Raw genomic sequence first — 26,245 nt, 5'->3', positions numbered from 1 at the left:
TATATGTATGTGCTGATTGTGATCGTAGCATTGAATAGTGTTTTTTTCGGTATTTATTGCATCGTTCATGTGCCTGACAATTCCGGAAGCCTGCCTGTGAGGTTTTGGTGACGTGTCCGCACTGCTCGCCGGTCTCCGCTCCGCGCCTGTCTCCTGAGCTCCGCTCCGCCTCCGGCAATAGACCTCCATGTCAGCTGTGTAAACTTTCATTAAGCCTTCACGCAGCGCATTTTAAAGGCGAGGACAGGGGCTCATTTGATTGGTTACATGTGAATCGGCTGTGTCAAACCCACTCCACGCCTTCTCTCCTCCCTTGCGCCGGTAGGAGGGATGGCGGAGTACTTGCGCCACCGAGAACGGCGTGCCAAACTTGGAAAATCCGCCTGGCCACACCCAGGTGGCGAAGCGCATCTGCGCTACGCCCCCGCCTCGCCAGGTCTGCGAAACTAGAGCCCAAAGTGTTCATTTGTAGCAGAGATGTGTATGTTGCTTGTATAAAAAAAAAAATGAGTTCTCTAACTCCTACATATCCTACATTTTTTTGCATTTGGCCTGAAATGTTAGGTTGTACCCCTTGCTCCCCTATTCTGAAATGATGCTAGAGGGATAACTGTGACTATGCACCCCATTGTCATCACTATTCCAGCAACTAGACACATCCCAACTGGAAGTCAGTGTACCTGTTCGTCAAGGGTGCACACTTGGCAAGCGGCTGTACCAAACTTATAAAAAAGGATCACCAAAGTCAGGATTTCTCTTTAATTCATCAAATGAAAGACAATTTGGTCAAACAAACTCTCACCAAGCTGTTCTGTTTGGTCCCTTTTAGGTTGGACATTTGGGGGTTGTTGTGAAAGCCACACCCTAATTGGGTTAAACCAGGTGTTAATGTAGAAGGAACTACTGGCCCAGGTCATGGGTCAGTAGTGGATGACTTGGCATCACAAGGAGTCTTTTCTTGAGTTGAGTCCTTGAGTCTTTTCATGATTATTGGCTTTAGGAGATCAGCACCCTACCTGAAACTGACAAATATAGAGGGGAATTAAACTGTCCTAGCAGAAAATAAAAATATTTGAGTTTGAGTTGTGTTTGACAAAAACTTTTGCTTCCAACCAAATATAGATGCAATTTCTAAAAAAAAAAAAAGTTCAACAATGTTTGTAATTACTGAGAAAAAATTAACTCTTTAATGTGAGCACTGTGACTTTGTGTTACAGACGTTTCAGTGAGACTGTTTTGTCCTTTTTATATTGTGGCCTGGTTTGGGAAGTAGAATCTGGCAAATAAGAATAGGCTAGGCTGGACTGTCAGCCAGTAAAGGCCCAGGCCATATTTGACTGTCCTGGAAAGGGGCAGTCCAGAAGTTTGAGCTCCTCCTTTCAGGACGTTGGCACAGAGCTCCATTTCAGAGGACAAAAACATTCAAAGTCTCTTTTATATGCAGAGCAATTAGCTGCCTGAATTTGCATGTGTGACCTTTGCACCTAAGCAATTTAAAGCATTTGGCATTCAGCAGTTTTTTTCGTTGTCTTCTTTGAAGTGATCTTGCATTTGCACTGTGATCTGTCTAGAATTTGTTGCAATATATAATTATGTGAGGGTTTTTAACATGTACATAAAGTTGGCTGCAACCAAGGACACGCTCATTTTTATTGCACATTTTATTATGCTCATTTTAATTATGCCAAAGCTTGGACAAGCTCAAAATCACCACGACTCACTGCCAAGAAAATATCCACATTTGCTTTCAAGAAGGTGAAGTCTGGTCAAACAAATGAAGAATAAAACAAAACGCAAAGAAAAACCCAACGTATCATGTTAACCAAAAACCATTCTCACAGGCACTCGATCAATATTTAATTTTATGGCAACCCTGTTAACATAACTAAACAGCAAAATTCCTTGGTGCCACATCACAGCTACATATGCAGTGGACCACTCAGCAAAATCACTACAGAAACCCAAAAACAGTTCATCACCTCAAAGCACTCGCTGGCAGGAAAAACAGAGCTTTACATCAGCAACATTCATTACATATTTGAATATGCCATGCCATTCTGGATTACACTTTCTGAAAACCAGTTGCAACAACTCCAAATCATCCAAAACAAAGCAATAAAACTGGCCTACAGATTATGCAGTAACAGAAATACTGGCTACATCCATAAATTTTCTGGAGTCAGAACCGTCAAACGAGACTGTCTCCTCACTGGGTCTTGTTGTACGCCTGGTCTCCATCACCACGATGCCTGATGGAAGAGAAGGGGGACTCAGATTCAGATTATTTATTTATTTATTACCATAATATACATGTATGCATTACTTTAAAGACAGATAGCCACTGTAGTCATAATCTGACAGTCACTGAGTTTGGGGAAAAACATACAATTTATCTCCTTGCTGGGTCTCATTGTACACCTGGTCTCCATCACCACGATGCCTGGTGAAAGAGATGGAGCCTCAGATTCAGATTTCATTTGGCATAATAAAATGTACACATTATATTGAAGACATTTAACCACTGTAATCATAATCTGGCAGTCACTGAGTCTGGGAAAAACAAACAAACAAAAAAAAAAAAACATACAGATTGTGTCCCTGTTGGTTCTGGTTGTGGGCCTGGTTTTCATCACTGTCATGCCTGATGGAGGAGGAACACAGTCAGATTCATATTTCATTTGGCAAGACAAAATTTGTATATTACCTTGAAAACTAGTATCCAGTGTAATCACTATCTGACAGTTAATGAGCTTGGTTAGAACCATACAAGCTTTGTCCTTGCTGGTTTAGGTTGTAATACTGGTTTCCATTACCACTATACATGGTAGAAGAGGAGGGGGCTCAGATTCAGATTTCATTTGCCATAATAAACATGTATGCATTGCTTTAAAGACAGTTAGCCACTGTAATCATAATCTGTTACTGAGGTTGGAAAGAACCATACAGGCTTTCTTCTGGCTGGTTCTGACTGGAGACCTCAGTTCTATCATCACCACGCCTAGTGGAAGAGGAGGCAAATCAGATTCATATTTTTCTTTGGCATGCCACAATACATATAGACTACTAGCCATTGGCATCATAATCTGGCAGCTGCTGAGTTTGGAGAGAACCTTACATGCTGCCTTCTTGCTTGTTCACAGAGTCCACCTGTTTTCCATTACTGACATATCTGTGGGAAGAGGGGGAGGAGAGTCTGTGTTTTATTTCATTTGACTTGACAAAAACTGAAGACTACTAGAAACTGTAATCATTATTGGACAGTTACTGCATTGAAAAGAACCTACATCTTGCCCCCTGTCCGGTGTATGTTGTACACCTGGGTTCCATTACCACCATATCTGGAGAGTCAGGTACAAGTATTTAATTTGGCATGCCAAACACTGCACATTGTTTTGAAGATTACTAGCCACTGTAATCACAATCTGGCAGTTAGTGCGTTTGGAAAGAACCTACATCTTGCCCCCTTGCCAGTTCTGGTTGTACACCTGGGTTCCATTACTGACATGCCTGATGGAGAGTCAGATTTAAATATATTTCATTTGGCATAACAAAAACGGATACATTCATTTGAAGACAATGAGCCACTCTAATTATTATCTGACAGTAGCTGAGTTCTGGAAACAACCGTACAGGGTGCCCTCTTGCTGGATCTGGTTGTAGACCTGGGTTCTATTACTGGCATACCTGATGGAAGAGGAGGGGAATCAGATTCAGATTTCATTTGCTATAATAAACATGTATGCATTACTTTAAAGACAGTTAGCCACTGTAATCATAATCTGACAGTCACTGAGTTAGGAAAGAACCCTACAGGTTGCGTCCCTGCTGGTACTGGTCGTGGACCTGGTTTCTATTATTGCTATACCTGATGTAGAAGAAAGAGTCAAATTCCTATTTCATTTGGAACACCAAAAAAAATGTATGTTAAAGTGAATGCTACTAGCCAATGTAATCAGAATGTGACGGCTGTTGAGCTTAGAAAGAGCCGTACAGGCTTACACCTTGCTGGATTTGACTGTGGACTTGGGTTTCATTATCACCACGCCTAGTGGAGGACAAACAGAGTAAGATTTGCATTTCATTTGGCAAGACAACATTTGTATATTAGTTTGAAAACTACTAGCCACTGTTATCATTATCTGACAGTTACTGAGCTTGGAAAGAACCATACAGGCTTTCTTCTGGTTGATTCTGACTGGAGACCTCAGTTCCATCATCGCCACGCCTAGTGATAGAAGAGGCAAATCAGATTCATATTTTTGTTTGGCATGCCACAATACATATAGACTACCAGCCACTGGTATCATAATCTGGCAACTGCTGAGTTTGGAGAGAACCTTACATGGTGCCTTCTTGCTTGTTCACGGAGCCCACCTGTTTTCCATTACTGACATATCTGTGGGAGGAGGGGGAGGAGAGTCTGTATCTTATTTCATTTGACTTGACAAAAATGAAGACTATTACAAACTGCAATCATTATTGGACAGTCACTGAATTTGAAAAGAACCTACATCTTGCCCCCCATCCAGCGTATGTTGTGCACCTTGGTTACACCTGGATTGCCACCATATCTGGAGAGTCAGGTACAGGTATTTCATTTGGAATGCCAAACACTGCACATTGTTTTGAAGACTACTAGTCACTCATTATCAATCACAATCTGACAATAGGTGAGTTTGGAAAGAACCTACATCTTGCCCCCTTGCCAATTTTGGTTGTACACCTGGGTTCCATGACTGACATGCCTGATGGAGAGTCAGATTAAAATATATTTCATTTGGCATGAGAAAAGCTGATACATTCATTTGAAGACAGTGAGCCACTGTTATTATTATCTGACAGTAGTTGAGTTCTGGAAACAACCATACAGGGTGCCCCCTTCCTGGATCTGGTTGTAGACCTGGGTTCTACTACCAGCATACCTGATGGAAGAGGAGGGGAATCAGATTCAGATTTCATTTGCTATAATAAACATGTATGCATTACTTTAAAGGCAGTTAGTCACTGTAGTCATAATCTGACAGTCACTGAGTTTGGAAAGAACCCTACAGGTTGCGTCCCTGCTGGTACTGGTCGTGGACCTGGTTTCTGTTATTGCTATACCTGATGGAGGAGAAAGAGTCAGTTTCATATTTCATTTGGAACAACAAAAAAAAAAATGTACGTTATGGTGAATGCTACTAGCCAGTGTAATCATAAAGTGACAGCTGTTGAGCTTAGAAAGAGCCGTACAGGCTTACTCCTTGCTGGGTCTGACTGTGGACTTGGGTTTCATTTTCACCAGGCCTAGTGGAGGACAAACAGAGTCAGATTTGCATTTCATTTGGCAAGACAACATTTGTATATTAGTTTGAAAACTACTAGCCACTGTTATCATTATCTGACAGTTACTGAGCTTGGAAAGAACCATACAGGCTTTCTTCTGGTTGAATCTGACTGGAGACCTCAGCTCCATCATCGCCACGCCTAGTGATAGAAGAGGCAAATCAGATTCATATTTTTGTTTGGCATGCCATTATACATATAGACTACCAGCCACTGGCATCATAATCTAGCAACTGCTGAGTTTGGAGAGAACCTTACATGGTGCCTTCTTGCTTGTTCGCGGAGCCCACTTGTTTTCCATTACTGACATATCTGTGGGAGGAGGGGCAGGAGAGTCTGTATCTTATTTCATTTGACTTGACAAAAATGAAGACTATTACAAACTGCAATCATTATTGGACAGTCACTGAATTTGAAAAGAACCTACATCTTGCCCCCCATCCGGCGTATGTTGTGCACCTTGGTTACACCTGGATTGCCACCATATCTGGAGAGTCAGGTACAGGTATTTCATTTGGAATGCCAAACATTACACATTGTTTTGAGTCAGTCATTCAGTCATTCATTATCAATCATAATCTGACAATAGGTGAGTTTGGAAAGAACCTACATCTTGCCCCCTTGCCAATTTTGGTTGTACACCTGGGTTCCATGACTGACATGCCTGATGGAGAGTCAGATTAAAATATATTTCATTTGGCATGAGAAAAGCTGATACATTCATTTGAAGACAGTGAGCCACTGTTATTATTATCTGACAGTAGTTGAGTTCTGGAAACAACCGTACAGGGTGCCCCCTTGCTGGATCTGGTTGTAGACCTGGGTTCTACTACCGGCATGCCTGATGGAAGAGGAGGGGAATCAGATTCAGATTTTATCTGGCATGACAAAATGTATGTATTACTTTCAAGACATTTAGCCGCTGTAAGTATTATCTGCCAATCACTGTGTTTGCAAAGAATCATGACTGTGGACCTGTGTTCCTTTACTGTCATGTCTAATGGATGATAAACAGAGTCAGACTCATATTTCATTTGGTAAGACAAAAATTGTATATTACTCTGGAGTACAGACGCTGTTATCATAATCTGATTAGCACTGCTTAGAATAAACCGTACATGCTGTCTCCTTGCTTGGTCTGGTCTCTATCACCACGATGCCTGGTGAAAGAGAGGGAACCTCAGATTCAGATTTCATTTGGCATAATAAAATGTACACATTATTTTGAAGACAATTAACAACTGTAATCCCAATCTGGCAGTTACTGAGTTTGGAAAAAATCGTACAGATTGCGTCCCTGTTGGTTTCCATCACTGCCATACCTGATGGAGTAAGGGAGTCAGATTAACATTTCTTTTGTCATAACACAAATTGTACTTTGCATTAAACACTACTAGCCACTGTTATTATTATGGTACAGTCATTGAGTTTTGTACATGAACATGTTGCCTCCCTGCTGGATCTGGTTGTAGACCGGGTTTCCAATGCCGCCATACCTGATGGAGGATGAAGAGAGCCAAATTGGCATTTCATCATCATGAAAAAAATGTTTACAAGTGTAAATGCTGCTATCCACTTGTTATCATTCTCTGACAGTCGTTGAGTTTAGAAATAAACGTACATGTTGCCTCCCTTCTGGTTCAGGTTACCACCATACCTGATGGAAGACGAGGAGAATCAGCTTAAGACTTTATTTGGCATGACAAAAATGTATGCATTACTTTGAAGACAATTAGCCACTGTAATCATAATCATACATGCTGCCTCCCTGCTGGCTCTGGTAGTAGACCTGGTTTCCATTACTGTCATACCTGATGGAGGACAAAGAGAGTCAGATTCTCATTTCACGTGGCATGACAAAAAGGCCCTGTTCCTGGGTGATCCGATTACATGTTTACAGCCCTAAGTACGGGTGTAAATGCACCTAGTGCGTCCTCACTTGCGTCCTCACTCAAGACACTTGTCCAAATTGCATCTGATGTGTAAATACACATGTGTCCCAGGCTGCCCTGAAGGATCACTTACTCAGCAGTCCATGCTTTAATTCCAACACTGGCCCTAACCTAGTTTTCCAATAGAAAAAAAATATCCTGCCTGTTTCTGATGAGCACAACTGAACTGCAAGTATGCTGTAAAGCAGATGTTTTGTGAATAAAAATACAGGCTGTCTACATGATACTTGTTTCACCAAAGCATTTTTTTAAATAATCTGAGCCTGAACCGATGCTATCAGTCAAGCCTGATTTGGGTTTTGGGTTGAATATTACAAACTCTATTGTTCAGAGTGTGCAAACTGCATTTGCGGCTATTCAGCAAAAACAATATTATTTTTTCTTAAATACAATATGTCAAGTAAGGGGTCTGAAGGCTTTCAGACATATCTACATCATCATCATTATTATGCTCCACCACATAGCGGAATGGAAATAAAAGATCCGCAGTTGGGATATGGGTTCGGTTTATTGCATTTCTTTGAGAGAGCTTCAAAAAATATACTTTGTTTGGAAATAACAGTAATAACTTACTGATATGACATACATCAGTAATTTACAGTACAATTAAATGAGGCTCCAGTGAGCAAGGCTCATTTTGTTAAATGCCTGTTACCTTACCTGAGATATAATCAATGGTTGTCACATTAGACGCCAGGTGTGAACAGACGTACTTAGAGCTGTCGACCTATGATCAGATGACCCACGGCACCTGTTAATGCCAGGTGGAAACAGGGCCAAATTCTACATTACTTTAAAGGTTGCTAGCCACTGTTATCATTATGTGACAGTCGGTCAGTTTAGACAGAACGTACATGTTGCCTCCTTGCTGGTTTAGGTTGTGTAATAAGTTTCCATTAGCACCATATCTGATGGAGCTGGAAGAGAGATGTGACAAAAATTGTACATTACTTTAAAAACACCACTAGACACTGTAATCATTATCTGACTGTCACTGAGTTTAGAGAGAATCATACATGCTGCCCTCTCGCAGGTTTTGGTCGAATACCTTGTTTCTACCAAACCTGGGGGAAGAGGAGGGGAATTTGATTCAGGTTTTGCATGTCATAACAAAATATATGTATTACTTTGCAGACAATTAGCCACAACAATCATTATGTGACAGTCATCCAGTTTGGAAAGAACTGTACAGACTGCCTCTGGTTCTGGCTGTACCATGTATATTTGAAAGGATGTTGATGCAATCCGCAGCACCTGGTGTAGGAGGGAGGAAATAAAATTGAGATTTTATTTGGTATGATAACGTTGATCTATACTTTTCATCCTTCACAAATCACAAAAGACCACACATAAAACAACTGCTATCATTGACCTTGTTTCTGGTGTAAAGGGAATGTGTAAGAGCCTGTGGATTAACCAGGCTTCTGCAACAGGACCGGCCATGCAGACCACCAGCATCAGCACAGCCAAGGCCACAAGATGCTTCATCCTGAAAAACAGAATCCAACACATCACAGTGAACTCTCTGTGATTGCTCCTGTGGTACAGTGTGTATTTTACTGTTTCCTCATCCAGTGCTATCACTATAGTACTTATTGCCGCGGTTTCTGCCCTTTGAAAACAGTTAATTTAGAGATGGATTAGGCTAAAAAAAAATTGTACCTAGACTTCTGACCAGATTGGCCCAATACAGCCTGCCAGATGTTGCCTAATTATGTGTATAAAACATAGAATGTAAGTAAAATATGTAGGTATTATTAATTGAGCCGATAAATTATTCATTCTGCTAAAAATAACCACTAGATATGTAGGAATTTGCTCTTTTAAAATGTATTTATTCTGTTTTATCCATAATGTTCAACATCATGCAGACATTTCAGACCTTTGTAATTAAACAAGATGTGTGAAAACTGGTAAGAGATCAATCAAATTATTTCCATTGGGGAAGATCTGCATCTGTAATCGACAGGCATTTGACTACAGCTGTTTCCTGACTGACCATAAGACATATGGCTGTATCACAAGCAGAATAATTAGTCTTTTATTTGCTAAATGGCTTGGGAAGGATGTGTTTGCACACACATGTAGCCTACACACACACACACACACACACACACACACACACCCTCTCCCTTGCAAACCCACACCGCGTCCCTGATCTGCTGGCTCAGCTGACTCGAAAAAGTATTTGTGCAGATGCACTTTTTCAGCAAAGCCTTACTTCAAAATCTCACATTTACACACACATCTCATCACCTCACCTAGGGAGGAGAGGCAAGGAGACAGGGGATGGGGTGGCAAAAAATTAAGAAATGAGAAGAGGGGACTATGCCCAGGCCTAATGACGCCCCTGCCAAGGACACTGTCTCCTTTAAATCAATAAAGTAATGACTAAAATTTACCACTTACCTGTTCACAGATGGATCAAAGTGAAGAAGCTGTAGTTGATGGCAGCAAACTGAAGAGTGAGAGATCTATGGATGATGTGGGTCTCTTATCTCATATTTGAGAGGGACCAAAAAAAAAAAAAAAAAACATCTGAGGACACCTTTTTGTTATCAGTTGCCTCTACATTAATTTCCTCAATTTAATTTGTGCAGTATTTTGCAACATTTCAAGAGGGCTGGACATACAGTCTCTGCATTTGGTGAGGTTTATAGGGTAAAACTGGACGGACGAATGTTCCTATGAATGTTTCAAGAAAGTGCATCCCTTGAGATCCCAGGCTGCAGTGCCCTCTAGTGGTTGAGACTTTCAGGGATGTTGCACTTCTGGCCACCCCGCAATCATGTAGCTGCTGACACTGTGCCATTAACAGCTTCTGAACGGCATTATATACATACATGAGGAAGAAAAAATATGAGAAACACCACTCGATAAAATGCAGTCCAGTACAACAGCACCACTAACTTTGAGCTCAATGCCAAACATAGAATCGAATGAGCACCTCTATTCCTGTGACAAAAAGAAAATGGCATCATAAAAGTACTTTTCATGACAGAATATTTGTATTGGATTGTATTAGATTGTACAGGTATATCTAATAAAGTGGCTAATGCGTGTATATGCCTTGGACTGCATGCACCTGGCAGGCACCACTGCACAGGCTCTCCAGAGGCAGCAAATCACAAATCATATGATATACTGCAGGGTGCCATGCCATGTTATATGAGCATTTGACTATTGTTCATATTGTATCTAAATTGCTCCTTAAAAAATACAAATTTATTGTACTCTATATCACATGTTATTCTTTGTCCTTGGAAATAGTTGAGTTAGTATGGCGGTATGTAACTTATAATATGGTGGTTGTTGGCTAATAATCCTGTCGTCCCATGGCCCGAACTACATTTTCAAGTTTAAAATTCCAGTGAGCATTTTGAACTTTGAGAAACATTTAAAAAGAGTTATGGTCACTGGTTAAAAGGCATTTTGCCGTTAAATAGATGTTTTAAAATGGCTCTGGTAAAAATACATTAAAAACGGATTCACAAGTTAAGTTTTTTTCATCGGCTAATTTTAGAAGTTGATTCATATTTAGACCATTTTTCATCAGGATTTGCAAAACTGGCTTTTAAATCAGAAATATGGATGTGGTTTACTAGTTAGACTCCAAAATGATGATATGCTATAATTTGCAAATTGTAGTGGATGAAAAGGGCTTGTTTAGCTGTACTTTTGAGACCAACTACTGAGAAACTGCTGCTCTGGTGAGGACAGTTTGGGTTGTGAGGACATTCTGGATAGTTCTCACATGTTAATTCTGGCTGATTGGTCAAGGTTGGGGTTATGGTTCAAATCAGAGCTAGGTTAAGGTTAAGGTTAGGGTAGGGGTTAGAGTTAGGCATAAGCTGGTTATGGCTAAGATTAGGTACAGGCTGTAGAGAATGAATGTAAGTCAATGCAATCTCCCCACAAATACAGTAAAAGCAATACGTGTGTATGTTTGCGCGTGTGTGTATACAAAGGTATGCTGACTGATCACCTTTATCCTGTGATGAAATGAATTTCCTTCCTTATGAGAACAGTCTCTTACAGGATAATGCCACCATCTGCAGGACATGCAGACTCACTGTTTGATGATGATGATGAAAATGTAAGGTTAAGTCATATACTATGGTCCTCATGCACACATGACCACATCTCAACCCAAACCTACTGATTTTTAGACCCAGGTGTTAGGGAGGGCCCTCCATGAACACCATCAAAACACCAAACACTGTCTTTTGAAAGGGTTTGATAGAGCTCCAGAGTCTTGGTGGAGACCAACACCTTGCAGAGACACTTTGACTTTTTTTTTTTTTTTTTTTTTTAAGTTGCTCCTTCCATTACCAGGAACACGGCAGGCTTCCAGACACTGACTGACTCAAAATGCTTTGCTCGTTCCTTTTGGCCCATCAGGCCGCCAGTGCGCATCCCTGTCCCAGGCGGAGCTAGGAAACTGCACAGGTAGCGATACAGACAAGGAAGTGCCAGCATTAGTTTCAGTAATAGCTCCAGCACCGTGCTCACACTAAACACTGCGTCTCGGTGTACGATCGCAAGGAAGAAAAGGTTGGTAAAGATGATCAAGTGCACATATGACTATTATTTCCTAATTTATTTGTCAACTCGCTGTTGATGCCTTTGTTTTAGGGTGCGGGCCGTTCCTCAAAGTGTGGAGAGGTAGCTCGGAAACATTCGTTCAAAATTCTGACTGTTTCATAATGCTTTAGGCATTTATTTACATACCTGGTAGAGCACGAAAACGACATTTCAGCATCAGTTCTTAAATTCGGCACATATAGTCTGCGGAAACAGCACTTGGACAAAATGTAAACTTTTATAAGGAGTTTGCGTGTTTTTATTCCAGCACAGGACAGTGGATTATGGCACAGGGAGGGACTACTAATGCTGCACAGAGGATGATATGTAGAAGAGCCCAATAATTTAGAAACGGCCCTAAGTCGTGTTTGACCAGGAATAGGTTGCGATGGGCGAGGCGATACTTCACTCCCTGCTTTGGAGTAGCGGAGGTGAGGTGTGTCTCCATACCGGAGAGGATGGCGCAAACCGAGGGGAGGGGGCTTCTTTCGTAATGGCGAAAAGCTCCAAATCAGAAATCTGAAGCTCCGTATGAAGTGTTTTAGAAATGTAGACTTGAAGGAGAACATATCTTTTGAATTCAACCATATTTTTAAAGTGCCTGTGCCAAAAGATGTAACTGCTGCAAAGCGCCACAAGATGGTAGTATTGTGTCGTTGAATTTTATGAAGGCTCTCTGTAATTTGGTGTTCAGCCACAAGCGCAGAATTGTCCTCACTGTTATAGAGTATGGAGTTGATTTTTGGGCCAGTAAAGACTGTGAAGCTTCGAGTTGAGGGGTGAGTTTAGGATAATTGTTTATGCATCTTATCTTATAAGTTATTGTCATATATCGTAAATCTAGTGGAAGAACACCACGACTGGTATTAATCAGTAATCACAGAATGAGGGGCTGCTAAATTAGATTGATTAAATTGATCAGAGCTCACACACCCGTTTTCTGAGAAATTGATCTCATGGTGTGTTAGAAGAGTTTTTTTGTTTGTTTGTTTGGGGCCTGTGGAGTGTTTATTCCTTTATTTCGTGGTTGGTTTGATGCTCTTGATGAAAGCAACGGGCCTCATCCAGCAATATCTTCTGAAGGTTTTTTTTTCTTAAATCTGTTCTCAAGAATGGTCCTAAGAAAAATCTAAACCAGATCCTCTGATATGCAGAACCCAGAGATGTCATATTGAGTGGCGTCAGTAGTGGATGTAAAGAAACAGAAAACAAAACAAAAAAAAAAAAAAAAAACATGCATGGGATGCTGTTACTCAGTGAAGAATTAAAGAAGAATTTGCTCTTCACTAAGAACAAATCCCAAAAAATAAAACACCTGGGAAGGTTGTGAATTAAAAACTGCGCAACTGGGTTTTAAGAAGAAATTTCCTGTTAAGAATGGTTGGTGAATGAGGCCCAATGCTATTTAGACTCTGTTGGCTCACTGGACAGTTTGTTAAGGGTGGGAACTACCTCCAGAAAATGACCCACCCACCCAAGTTTTATCTATACACTAAATTACTTGGCTGTTTCCTCATATGTGTTTAAAATAATATACAATCAATCTCTTTGAGAAAACCCCCTAGTCAGATTACAGGCTGTCTAATGCAAAAGCTTCTCAAAAGAAGGAGTGGAAACTGACATGAAATGGAGTGTCAGTTTGTTTAATCGGGCAAATTTTTCAGGCAGTTGTGGCAGGCAAAAACATCTGGCTCAACTGGAAGAAAAAAAAAAATCTTGATTTACTTTCATGAGGCCCCCAGAATGATGCTTATGCTCTGCCCTCTGTCATGTCCAAGTGCTTTTGTACTCATGTCATTTTCATGTAAGCCTGGTTGCTAAGGAAAGTGTTGAACAGGGTAGCCTCATCGCCCCCTCACGACAGTTTAGCTCGTCTACCCTTAGGCAAGATAAGACTGTCAAACCCAAGCAGGATGTGGTGACATACTGCTGGAGTTAGGAGGCCCGCAGGCACAGATGCTGAGAGTGGCGGTGTGTTACATCAAGTAAAAGAGACACTGAGGCCACTAGGAGGAAAAAAAGCTATATTTCAGTCAGAGTTGGCTAGATTTATGTTTAAAGCTGTGCGGCTCTGCTCTCTGTGCTTTCTCGAATGTGGACATTTTAGCGAGTTCATCATATGGCCAGTAATATCTGTCTTAAGGACATCATCATGTTTCAATAAATAAAGGAATTTTAACTTATATAATTTTTAAATTAGGAATCTGTCCAACATATAGATCAAAATTTATGCTTAGTCTGTGTGTCACCTCTGTTTACAAACTGTGTTCACCTGTTAGAAGACAGTCTGATCCTAAACACTTGACTTTTCCACTTTGTTGTTGACCAAATACAACAAATTTCAGTTGAGGTCACACCCTAATATTTATTATCATAATCGGCCTACGTTATAACACATAGAGCCGTGTTGTAGAGTAGCCTCAACACACACAGCGAGGTTTTTGCCACCTCAACTCACTCTGACACTAAAGGGAACTTCCTCTCGTCTTCTTGCCCTGGTGTAAAGGTCTCCGCTCTGTGTATGTCAATTACTCCGCCGAGGCCTCGTTACTGCCCTAGCCAATCACAGCTGCCCCTTAATTAACACAGGAAATTACATTCCTATATTTATAACGCAATAACAAGACTCTGGCCTGCTGAAAAGGTCACATCAACATTTTAGCAGTTTTCGCCCTATAGCAGTGCAACCCAAGAGAATAAGACTGACCGGGGAGGAAAGCCAAATGAAGGCACTGAGGCAGCTATTTTAAAACGAGAGACCTTTTTTTTAGCATCTTTTTTTTTTTTTTAAGTTTGTTGTTATGTCACTTTGTTTTAAGGAAATCCCTCAGAATCAGCTATTTCTCATTATGTTTAGGATCTTGTAGAATTAATCACTGGGAAATACAGAGTACATTAATAAATAAATAAATACTATTTATTTATATTGCACTTTTCAAGCTGAAGCGCCAATTGCTTTCCAGGTTGGAAGTGGATTTACAGAATGAAAAAAAAAAGTTCACAGTTATAAATAAGTACAGTATATTGTGGATAAAAGAAATAAGCTCATATAAAGCAGATGAAATTGAAGCAAAGAAACCATGTAAATATAAACAAATAAGATGCAAATGAAGAAGATGATTCCACATGAGGAAAATACATGATGATCTCATATAAAACAAATGATGCCATTAAAAGAACACACTCTGGGTTTTAAAAGTGCAAAATATAGGGAAGTGCATCTAAACCAATGGATAATGATGATACTAAAATAAGCACAATTACATTTGTAGTGACAGTAAAATCAGTTTAAACACCAGACAGTGGCCATATAAAAATATAAAGGTAGCGTGATCACGGAGAAAGGAAACACTGTTAAGTATCAGTCATCTTGTAAAAGTGAGTTTTAAGGAGGCACTTAAAGCTGCACGGACACAAACAGGTGACACCTAAGGAAACTGTTTCTAGTTCAAGAGTAAAAGAAAAGGACACCTGCAGATCCTCAATCCTCAACTGCATCAATAACAGTTTTATATATATATATATATTTTTAGATAAATATAATTCAGGTTTCTCTTTCGCTTCTGGGTTTTGCCTCTTAGGGCTCTGCTGATGAGGCTGCAGGGTGATGGGCTTGTCCAAGCGGGTGTCATTCTGGTCGGTGGAGGAAGTGTTGGACTGGGTGCAGGAATATTACCCAGCGCAACTGAACACGCTCCATACAGCCTTCATTAAACACAGCATAACAGGTACGACTGACAGCTGCATGGCCAGTTCTGCATAAGGTGGAGTATATCGCTCATTGTTTATTTTACAGTTACTTGTTTACTCACTCCTAGTTCATAGATAAACTCACATGAACGTCTCTCCTCTGTAGGCCGTGCATTGCTGAGGATGAAGGAGCACCACCTGGAGCGTCTGGGCGTGGAGTCCAAGGAGCAGCAGGAGATCCTGCAGGACGTTCTTCTCCTCAGAGTCCAAGAAGAACTGGAGAACCTCAATGACATCTATGCTGGTGAGGCAAGGCTGCTCAGGGAATCTACACATCTGACAAAACAAGCAAAGAAAAGATGATTTTTTACACTTTCAAAGTAGTCATATCTTCTTAAAACAGACTTTTATTCCACCAGTAGAGATTTTAACACAGCTAATAACTTGATTTATTCTCCAGTTTGTTTCTCTTTGGGAAATCATACTGTAAATATACCACATAGGATTTGACCACAAAGTGAAAATTTTGTCATTATCAGCTCACCTTGTCAGCAGAACCGCCACTGAGGTTGGTAGGAAAACCAAACACACAGCAAGTAATCTGCAAAACTGCATTTTAGCGTTCCACCAAACTATTAAAATTAATGGGACCATCTTTTTACAGCAAAAAGCACAAAATGTACATCAAAGTTTGTGCTGTATAACTAGGGGCTCTAACAACTGCACTGGAGTTTTAACTGATGTGGGGGTGAGAAGGTAGATACTGAATTTTTAATTTTGGATCAACTTTACTATTCACTGTTTAGGATTGATCTCCATACATTGCCCAAGAACACATTTTATGAAGTTTTTAAAGGAACAGTTCACTCAGAAAATTTATGGAAAGTGACTTCTAGAGAGTTTGCACTTGAAAGACGACTGCAATCTCAAAACGTGTTCAGATCGTTCAATAAGGAACAGAGACTAAGAGGTCAGCGGTGAAGATAATTTCAATATACAGTAACATACAGAAAGTTAGCCGGTGCATCTTCGTGTCAGCCTTGTCCAAAATAAACTATGAGGTTGCGTCTTGGTTTTGTAGTGTTTCAACAAGGGCAAGAGATGCCAGACATTTTTCCAAACAGTGCGCACAGTATAAGCTTGTGACATGTCAGAACCTGTGGAGTTCAGGCACTGTTTCGTTTTCCACTGTATGAAGAACCAACCATATGAATGAAGTGCCTTATGGAAGAGTGTTTTATAGACTTTTCTGTAGACTTTAATGAGTTGAGCTACCTCGCGAGTACAGTAAAACATTAATTAAAAGCCAAGTCACTCAGTCAAATCAAGGCAGATGTTATGCGTGAAGCTGTTTAACCTATTACCTACCACTTTTTGACAGGCCATAAGCTCCTGATGCTTTTTAGTGTTTTTATCCTGATGAGCAGGGGTGATTTCTCCTCGTCCTGCTTGCTGATGAAAAGCAGCCGGCCATTACCAGAAAGCGCTTTCCGGTCACATCCTGCTGGCTTCCCTGGGACAGCGCCCGTCTCAGGCTAATATCTCTGGTTTGTTTTTGTAGTCTGTTGGTGCTATAGCCATGTTCGTGTTGTAACCCTCTCATGAGTGTTGCCAAGTCAGTGTTTGTCACCTCCTGAACAAGGACTAAATCAGGATCCGGGAACTTCACCTATAACTGTGGCCTTACCAGTGGAAATGACTCCAGAAAACCCATGAAATAGCGTTCATGGCTAAGTTCTTATAGTCGCAAAACGTCTTTAGTTGTACAACTGATTGAGCTGGAAGGACAGCGCCCTCCTCCTGTTTTGTGCTGCAAAACAATCCAGCACATTTACACCCCCAAATCCACCCCAGGCACCCACAGTGTAAAATATAGTGTGGAGCCGGAAGGGGCGGCCAAACCTCTCAATGATGTTCGTGTTTGTTTACAGTAATTGGTTATGATTTGTCAATGTTAAAATATTGCACAGAGCACCTTTAGGTCTGTTGTAGCGTTGCAGTCTGACAAGGAAAAGCTCTTGCTTCCTATTAAATCTCAGACGAATATCCCATGCCAACCAGCAAATATTGATTTTTCTGTTTTTTTTTTTTTTTTTCCCCCTCCAGAATGTTTCTCTTCATAAAGGAAGATGTAGCTTTGGGAGAAGTCACACATACTGTTCCTGCCATCCATCCATGTGAAGAAGAGAGAAAGGGGGTTGATAGAAATGAGAGGGCTGAGAGAGAGAGAGACAGAGAGAATGAGTAAAGAGAGAAAAGGAAACCCATTGCCTGTGAAATCACTGACCTGTGAAGATGGGTGAGATTGGTTTTGTCTGGCTGTTGTCTTTTTGATCCCTCCTGTCCATCAGTCTCTCTCTCTCTCTCTTTCTCTTTCTCTCACTCTCATCTCTCTCATCCAGGTATTTTTATGAAAATTCTGATGTATCGACTCAGAAAACCTGAGTGAAAACTTTACATTTCCGCTGAATCTCACTCACTGTTGCAATAACTTTTTTTGCTCTCTTGCAGAGGCATTTTTATTTTTTAATGAAACACTCATGAAAACAAATTTGCTAAATAGATAACGAGGCATGGTTCATGACCTCCTCACCAGCTGTTGCTCTCATGTTGTTATATGGCCATTATAATGTTACAAAGTGTTTTTTGGTCTTCATTTTAAACATGAAATATGACCAACATCAGGTGACATACCAACATTTTGCTTGTTTTTGTATTTGCCGTCTTTTTCTTGTCATATAATATCACATACAGACTGAAATATATTTTATACTCATGTTGTTGGTTTTAATCATCTGTATTTGTGTTTGAGATATTTGTGCTCATAGTTTTCACCGATCAGCCACAAACACTGCAGAGGTTTTCTGAGTGAATAGCGATCATGATAGTGTTACAGGTAATCCCTTCAGTGTATTGGATTTTGATCTTTATGCCTCCCAGCCGTTTATCTGTGTTGATGTGACTCAACTCAGTTCTGTTAGAATATTTTCAATGACTATCACTGGCCACTGTAAAATAATTTGTACTTTTATGAGTTGCTCCCAAATGTAAATGCTAATGGTCCCAATACATTCAGAAGCATCTCAGCGTATGCTGTATGCATGACTGCAGTGCATTTGCACATTGTGTTGCACATCTATGCTCTTGGACTGAATGGTCAGCGCTGTAAAATTTTTATGATGTAAAAGGTCAAGTTTGTGTCTGAATATTTCTTAATGCCACAGCTATTCAGATGAATAAAAGTGCTATTTTTGCATCACAATTCTATGCAGTGTTCTTTTAAAAAGTATTTATTTATTTATTATTATTATTGTTGTTTAAATTCCCTTGACCAGAGAAATCCTCTTTTCAGACCTCAGCAGTTGCTGTTTCTACAGCCACAGCCCTGTGACATTAGAAATGTCACAAGACGTTATCATTGTTTTCTTTTTAATCGGCCCAAGTCACAGCAACGTCTCTTCAAAGTCTGGATGCCGATGATAATGTTGCGATTCTGGGATAAAAATTACTTATATTCTTTGTTACTAAATCCGATGGTGTAAGAAAAACTATTTTTCCAAGTTTTTTTTTTTCTTGCATTTGTGAATTTATAATCTCATAATTTTCAGTTTTTTCCCATAAATTTTAAAAAGTTTTTTCTTGTAAATTTACCTCTTTTACCTTTGAAATTCTGAGTTTTTTTTTCTCTGAATATCACCCCCGCTCCCCCAGCTCCATATTTTGTTTCCCCCCTGCAATGCCTCTAATACGTCGTCGTAAACATTTGATTTGATGAGAGGAAAAATCAGAATTGAGATGCTTCCAGCTGCAGGATGAACATGGATTAAGTATTAGGAAATACTAGAAAGAAGTAAGAAGGCATGACTACCTACTGGCGGTTCCTCAGTCAGACACTTTGTCTTGGCTATAGGTGTCCTCTGTGCCTTCTCTGCTAATAAATACCTCTGATTATTTCTCTCTCTCTCTCTCTCTCTCTCTCTCTCTCTTTCTCACACACATGCACACACACGAACACAGACACGTGCAGAGCAGAGTGGAAGAGCATAGTGCTGTTCAGGACATAAAGCAACATGTTGATGAAAAGCTGCTAACACTGGAAGTTGGTCTGAACGTTGGTAAGTGTTTGCCGTAGTCCATTTTCACAGCAGCTATTTTGACATGAAACATCAGGTAAAGACAGAGTTACTAATGACATTAATTAAGGCTCTGTTCCAGTAAGCCAGCAGGAACAGCAGCAGGAGCCTGGCTCTGTCAGATCTACATGGAACAGGAAATTAATTAATGTCATTAGAAACACCTGTGTTTATCTGGCTATTTCATGTCAAAATGGCTGCGGCGAAAAAGGTCAATTATATACATTTTTAGAATACCAACCGCTCTCTAAGTGACCTTTCCTCATCTTCCCTCGCCTTTCGTTTTTGTGTGTGTGATTAATATCCCAGGAGATGGCATGACATTTGATTTGGTAGGGCGTGGCGTCAGGGAAAGGCTGACTCAGCAAAATGGAAATCTACCTCGATAACAGAGTGAGGGGAGAAATTCAGTGTGGACCCCAAAGACAGCTGAGAATGAGAAATATACAAAACCACACATACAGATACTGTTCAAGAAACGCGATTGGTCAAGAGCAATGTGTTATTTCTTAAAACATCACAGGAGCCACCTGACTTTATATGTATTATAACCGCTGCAACAGCTCCAAAACTAATGACTTTGACTTATTCGCCATTATCTGTTCTGCTCTTTCTCTGCTACATTTTTCTACTGGTGTCCAAAAGTTGTTGCCCTTCCCTTTGCACAAAATCCCATTGTTTTGCTCAGCAATGCTAAAGCAATGCTAATGCTTTCATTTCTCTTTTTTCCCAGCTAAGCTTGCTTAGTGTGAGAGGACGATGACTCATACTGATGAAAACAAATTTAAGGGTTACAGCATGAACATGTGACATTTAGAGAAGGTTATGAGAAAAAAAAAATAAAGATGTAAACTGTAAGATAATTTTTGACATAGAGTTAGGCTGTTTTTTGCACCTGTAGTCCATTTGCTTTGATTTGAATCACAGGAATAGTTGATACCAAAGATAGTCCAGTAAAAGAATAGGATGCATTATTATTGGCACCAATGGGGACAAAATGACATTCACTGCCTGTCTCCTAAAGGCAGTACAAGGCATCACAAAAATGCCACTCATTTTGAATTGGAGGTGCGTGGCCAGCCAGTGCCGGTGGTGCTGTAGTGAAGATCAAGTATGTGAAATCTTCACGCAGGTGTGAGGGGTGCATTTTGCCAGAGTAGAAACCGGTTCTACTTTTTCAACAGATTCACGTGTGGCTATCCAGTCCGTGGAGATTATCTTATGGCAACATCTGCTAACCAGCTGAGTATTTAACGTTCCACTTTTGCGAAGTGGAGATGGACAATTGTATGTCTACACACAGGGAGCGATGCAATTCACTGAACTGGCCTCTTCACAAAATCTTGCCACCCTATGGCTGTTTAAGAGGATACACTTACACAGCGTTTATTTCAATGAGACCTAAGAATCATAATCATATTCTGTACTCAGGTATGTCTTCCTTCTCCTGTCTTTAGTGAATAATCTAAGGACCTGTTGCTTGTCTCCTGAGGTGGGCAGCAGTGTTGAACCACCTGACGCACATACAGAAAATGATTTGATCTGGAATTCGGTTATTTTGCTTCTCCACCGGCTCTATTGATATTTTGTTGGATTTCGCATGATAAATTCAAACAAATCAAAATGTATCAACAAAAGCCATGTGGGAGCTGTCTAGCTGCTGATTGGTCAGGGTCAGACAAACATTGCGAGGTTGAGGGGCAGAGAAATCAAACATGTCCTCCCAGTTAATTTTTGTTATTCCTTTCCCATTTTATTGCACAAACACATTTGACCATTACAGTATCCATCATGGGCATGGGGGGCAGCAGCAGCTTCAGCATGTGCTGATTATTACAGTGATTGCTTGGGCCGCACACCGAGAAGCCTGCAGGCAGTGTTGTCAATTGTATTTCCACGTTGCTTCATGTCAACCCTCGATTTATTTTGTTCCTGTGTTGCAGGAAGCAAAATTGTTTCCTGAAGTTATTATCGCACAGTGCAAAGCTGCTTCAACCGAAAACACACAATGCTTCCTGTTGAAGGGTCAGATGTGGGTTGATTCACATTCACACCACAAACAAAGCCCCTCGAGAGTTTATTTGTAACCAGATCGAGACCACATCCTCCACAGGGTCCTGGTCCAGTTGTTTTGGTTTGTACCTGAATGTGATTGCGATTGCTGTTTTCACACCTACCCCAATGAACTGCACCGACATGATAAATGCACTCACATTCATTTCAACCTGATTAAACAAGGCAGGCATGACAACAGCCCTAGACTTTATGGAAAAAACAGGGAGCATATGTATTTCTGTGTGTTTGGATTTATTAAATAAATATGCAAACACTACTATTAGTTCTTAGCTTCAACTTTTAAATGTTCACTTTTCAAGAGAGAAAGTGATGTTCTGGTGAAATTAACATTCACCTGTAACAAATGTGTGTTTAAGTGTGTGTGTGTGAGCATGTGCCTTACGGTGACAAATTGAATTTCCACTGCAGTCAGGCAGAGAAGTATTAAAACTCGACCCAGCTTAACAGCGCACACACACCGAGCAAGTATCTGTGTGTGTGTGTGTGTGTGTGTGTGTGTGTGTGTGTGTGTGTGTTTGTGTGTGTGTGTGTGTGTGTGTGTGTGTGCGTGTATTTGTGCACACACTCACAAGTTTGTGCATGTAAAAGTGTGCTTGCACAGTAAGTGTTGAGTTTGCATTTGTGCATATATCTATACACCTTTTCACATGTCTTTGAGTGTGTGTGTGTGTGTGTGTATGTGTGAAATCTTGCCTGCGCATGCAAGCATTTTACAGTACCAGAGTCAACTGTCACTTGAGAGTAACCAAACACCATATCACATTTATTAAATTTCCCCCGAGTCTGTGCTCGCTCATAAAATCACTGTGAGCCTGCTGGAGCCTGTAGGTAACCAACTGTAGAGCTACAGTGCTGCAGAAACTCAGTGTGAAGCAAAATTCCTGACAAATACCTGCTTTCACACACACACACACACACATACACACACACTTTTTTTTTGCTGGCACAGAGGAGTTGAGAATACTGGAATGCACAAAAGCGTAGTGTAGTGAATTGGGAGCTGAGAAGAATCGCATGTGCATTTGTTCCATGGGAACTTGATGTATTCCTGGGTGGTTCCCCTTTGCCATGGCGACTTTTGTGCACCTTCACTGATGTCACTGTGTCGGCAGAAGAGTTTATTCATGTTGGTGAAGGCAGAGAGATCTAGGGTGAGCTAGCTTCAGCTAACAGAAAACAAAAAATTAATAAATTTACCCCCGTCTCTTAATAAAATTGATGGAAACAGATTAGCTTGCATCATGCACTTTGCACTGCGATAAAAAAATTATTCTGTGGTTCAATGTCTGCCAGTTCACCAACACCCCATGGAGATGGGGGCATAATTTAATTTCTGCCACATCTGCAAGTCCCTCCCAGATGCTTACTCTAAACTTTAGAAACTTTACCACTCCTGCCTAACCTTAACCATCTCAACCCTCTGCCTCGCTTGACCATCTCTAATCTGATGTCTAATCCTAACCATTTGGTTTGGTGGGCCAGTCACAGCATGCCATGGCTGAATATGGGTAGGAAAAAAATAATGTGCCGTGAGGGCCTGCCCCCTGGCATTTGTGTTTCCGTTCAAACAACAGAGAGGTTTTTCAGAAAATGAATTATAAGCCTTACACTGATCAGTCCTTTCACAAATTTTAAATATCTATCTGTCTATCTATCTCTCTACTAAAAATACCAGTTCGAGTTTTAGGTATTCTGTTTCAAGTTTTATGTATCTAGTGTTGCTCTCCATTACAAGTTCCAACAGCCAAACCCAAAGTATGATTTAAAAAAATACTGCAGTTAAACATCTCACTTATCATAGTTCATCTGATAATTTTTCAAGTGTTGTACATGCAATTCCTCGTTTACTTTGCTGGCTGTTGGTCTTCGTTTGTCCTCCTAATCATGTCGGCAAAAGCAGATGAGTGTGCTTTTGCTGGTTCATTTTACGTGTCCAACTCAATTTCCCTACAGGAAATGAATTGACCTAACAGTCAATTAATTTAGGAGGAATCCAAACACTCCTTAACCGAGTCTGTCACTTCACTGTTCGCGAAGCTGCTCTCCAGTATCCATGAAGTCAGCTATACCATTTTATCGCTAGGCTCCTTTCTTTTAAACAGATATTCATGCCTTACCCTCCATTCAGCAAATTTACCCACAGCATGGAATAACAGTCTTTCATTTTATTCCTCCATGCTCCAAATTGATTCGATGGTTGCGGCTGCATTTGCATTGGATTTTTTGCTGTGGAGCTTCATAGCTATTGAATTACAGTGGAAAGGGAGACATCCCCTACAGCCTTGAGCAGTTCCCCAGAGACTCTATTTCAACAGTGATCAATGTGGCAGAACCGGCAAGCCGTCCACACACTCAGTCAAACCATCGCTCTAGGTGAGAAGACACGAGAGCAGATATGTATGGATAAAAAGAGGAGAGAAGAGAGGGGCAGAGGGGAAAGAGTGAAAACATACAGTCGAGGCTAAAAAGGGAGTTAGCACAGCCCAATAATGCTGTCATCCATAATCCACCCAAATTTTCCATGTGCACATCCTGCTTAATGTGTTGAAACTGACGGAGGCATATGTTTATATAATCCCAGTAAGTTATATTTTATTTTTATGGATATAATTATTTCCCCTTGCTTTATTCTATTACTATTGCCTGCTGCATTTCCCCAGGGTATCATTAAATGGCATATCGGCACCAGTTTAGCATGACAAGGTGTTGCACTTGCCCTCTGTCAGCCTAACTGCATCCAAAATTGACCATGTAGTTTTTTCTTATTATAATGAATAGCAAAGGTCAAACCAGAAGTCCTACTGGAAGCCATTACTGAAAAATATACATAAAAATGATAAATTAATTCTTAGCTGATAGTTTGGTAACTTACATCTCATAATTTGTTATGTTCTTGTTAGTCATTTGTCTTCTTCCACCTTCTCTGCAGAAATGTAGTCCATTATGCAAGCAATTTCTTTGGTTTTGGTGGTAAACAATATCAGATGGAGAGACTTTGCAATAGTTTAGGCTTTATTGGACTGATGCCGCTGGTTAGGAGAGGAAGTTATGCAGGGAAAGAAAGTGGGATAGAAACAGAGACCACAAAATAAAGGCAGATTCACTGCCACTGCTGTGTTTATTAGCAGAGTGCACCTGTTCAGCTGCCTCCAGCATAAAAGCCCAGACTGAGTGTGTGTGTGTGTGTTTGTGTGTGTGTTTGTGTGTGTGCACTGGCCTGCTCAAAATGACCGTCTGCCACCAAACACACCCATTTGTCAAGACAAACAAGTGACACGAGATGGGAGGAGGATGGGCTGGCAAACCCCCAGCAACAACCAAAAAAAAAAAAAAGAAAGAAAGAAAGAAAAAAGACAGAGCAGAAAAACAGAAATATAGTGTACTTTATTACCTGGAAGTGGGAAAATGAGTTTTCTCTGAAAATGGCCAATCTATTTCCCCTCACATCAAAGGACCTGTGGCACTTGATTTATCTTCTCTGTATCAGAAGTGATGGAGTGAAAAGGAGAGCGAGGGATAGAGGTGGTAGAGAGAGACAGAGGGATGGGCCCATGCTGAGCTGGAATCACATGGGAATATCAGCTGCAATGACTTGATGGTTAAAAGCGACGGGTTGGAAACTTTCACCCTTTAAATGATTTTGAAGCTGTGAAGACACGTGGGTTTAAGTTTTCTGTGGACTCTGCTTGCTCCCGATGAACATTTTCACACACATTTAGTGATACACACTAACTGATAGATTTAAGCCAGTCTGAATGCATGAAAACATCCAAATTGTAGCTTTTAACCCACATGGTCATTGATGTTAATGCAGCAAAAACCCTTAGTTTTTCAAAAGGGCTAGTATTTATCATCAGAAAGATAACGTGAATGGTATTTCCAAGAGGAAAGCTTACCATGTTTCCCACATGACATAAATTCAGCAACAGAGAGAGTCATACAGAGATGGAGAGTGATGGCTGGTAGGTAGACATTTAAGAGGAAAAATGAGAGTGCGTGACCAGCCTGCTCACCAGGAAAGAATGTTGGCATTTCACATTTCTGCAAACAAAAGATAAGCTGAAATGTCACGTTTTCAAGTTTTATGACGTAGTAAAATGTGAGTGCATTAGGGGGTAGGTAGAATGACGGGTGGCAGTCAACAGGACTTTGCTTCTGTAGGCTTTGAGTCCCATGTTGAACCAGAGCTGTGTTTGTTAATATTAGCTTTAACGTTAACCATGACCTAAGGTTAACCAAACCTTTTCCCAACCTTAACCATGACATTTTCCTAATATGTACCAAGCAGTTTTGGCGGCTAATGTAGGTAACAAAGAAAAAAAAAAAAAAAAAAGCAAAAAAAAAAAAAAAAAAAAAGGCATGCACAAGTGTTAATAGTCACGTGGCATTGATGCAAGCACTGCCACATTGGCTATAAGTCTAAATGTTGGTCTACAACAGTTTTCTTTTGGTTCGAAAACGTTGGCATTTCAACATATTAGTTGG

General features: G+C 40.5%; 2 protein-coding genes across 2 annotated transcripts; one reads left to right on the top strand and one right to left on the bottom strand.

Moving 5' to 3' along the window:
* Positions 1–1,763: 1,763 nt before the first annotated feature.
* Positions 1,764–9,742, bottom strand: LOC115356249 (uncharacterized protein DDB_G0290685-like). The gene is made up of 17 exons (XM_030047339.1): positions 9,687–9,742; positions 8,650–8,766; positions 8,294–8,341; positions 8,132–8,194; positions 7,083–7,136; positions 6,947–6,982; positions 6,762–6,821; positions 6,612–6,647; positions 6,444–6,485; positions 6,113–6,166; positions 3,454–3,507; positions 3,285–3,338; positions 3,116–3,169; positions 2,945–2,998; positions 2,588–2,641; positions 2,387–2,440; positions 1,764–2,249 (listed from the first exon to the last, which is right to left on the bottom strand). The coding sequence occupies exons 2-17, from the start codon at positions 8,763–8,765 to the stop codon at positions 2,207–2,209; spliced, it is 876 nt and encodes a 291-aa protein (XP_029903199.1). The 5' UTR covers position 8,766; positions 9,687–9,742; the 3' UTR covers positions 1,764–2,206.
* A 1,960-nt stretch (positions 9,743–11,702) lies between these two features.
* On the top strand, positions 11,703–18,798 carry LOC115356245 (sterile alpha motif domain-containing protein 12-like). Its single transcript, XM_030047332.1, has 4 exons — positions 11,703–11,831; positions 15,443–15,589; positions 15,718–15,855; positions 17,658–18,798. Exons 2-4 carry the CDS (start codon positions 15,469–15,471, stop codon positions 17,672–17,674), a joined length of 276 nt encoding a protein of 91 aa, XP_029903192.1. The 5' UTR covers positions 11,703–11,831; positions 15,443–15,468; the 3' UTR covers positions 17,675–18,798.
* The last annotated feature ends 7,447 nt before the right edge of the window (positions 18,799–26,245 follow it).

The sequence above is a fragment of the Myripristis murdjan genome, chromosome 24 (assembly GCF_902150065.1).
Source record: "Myripristis murdjan chromosome 24, fMyrMur1.1, whole genome shotgun sequence".
In the NCBI taxonomy this organism is placed as follows: Eukaryota; Metazoa; Chordata; class Actinopteri; order Holocentriformes; family Holocentridae; genus Myripristis; species Myripristis murdjan.
This window is presented reverse-complemented; position numbering and strand designations above follow the sequence as displayed.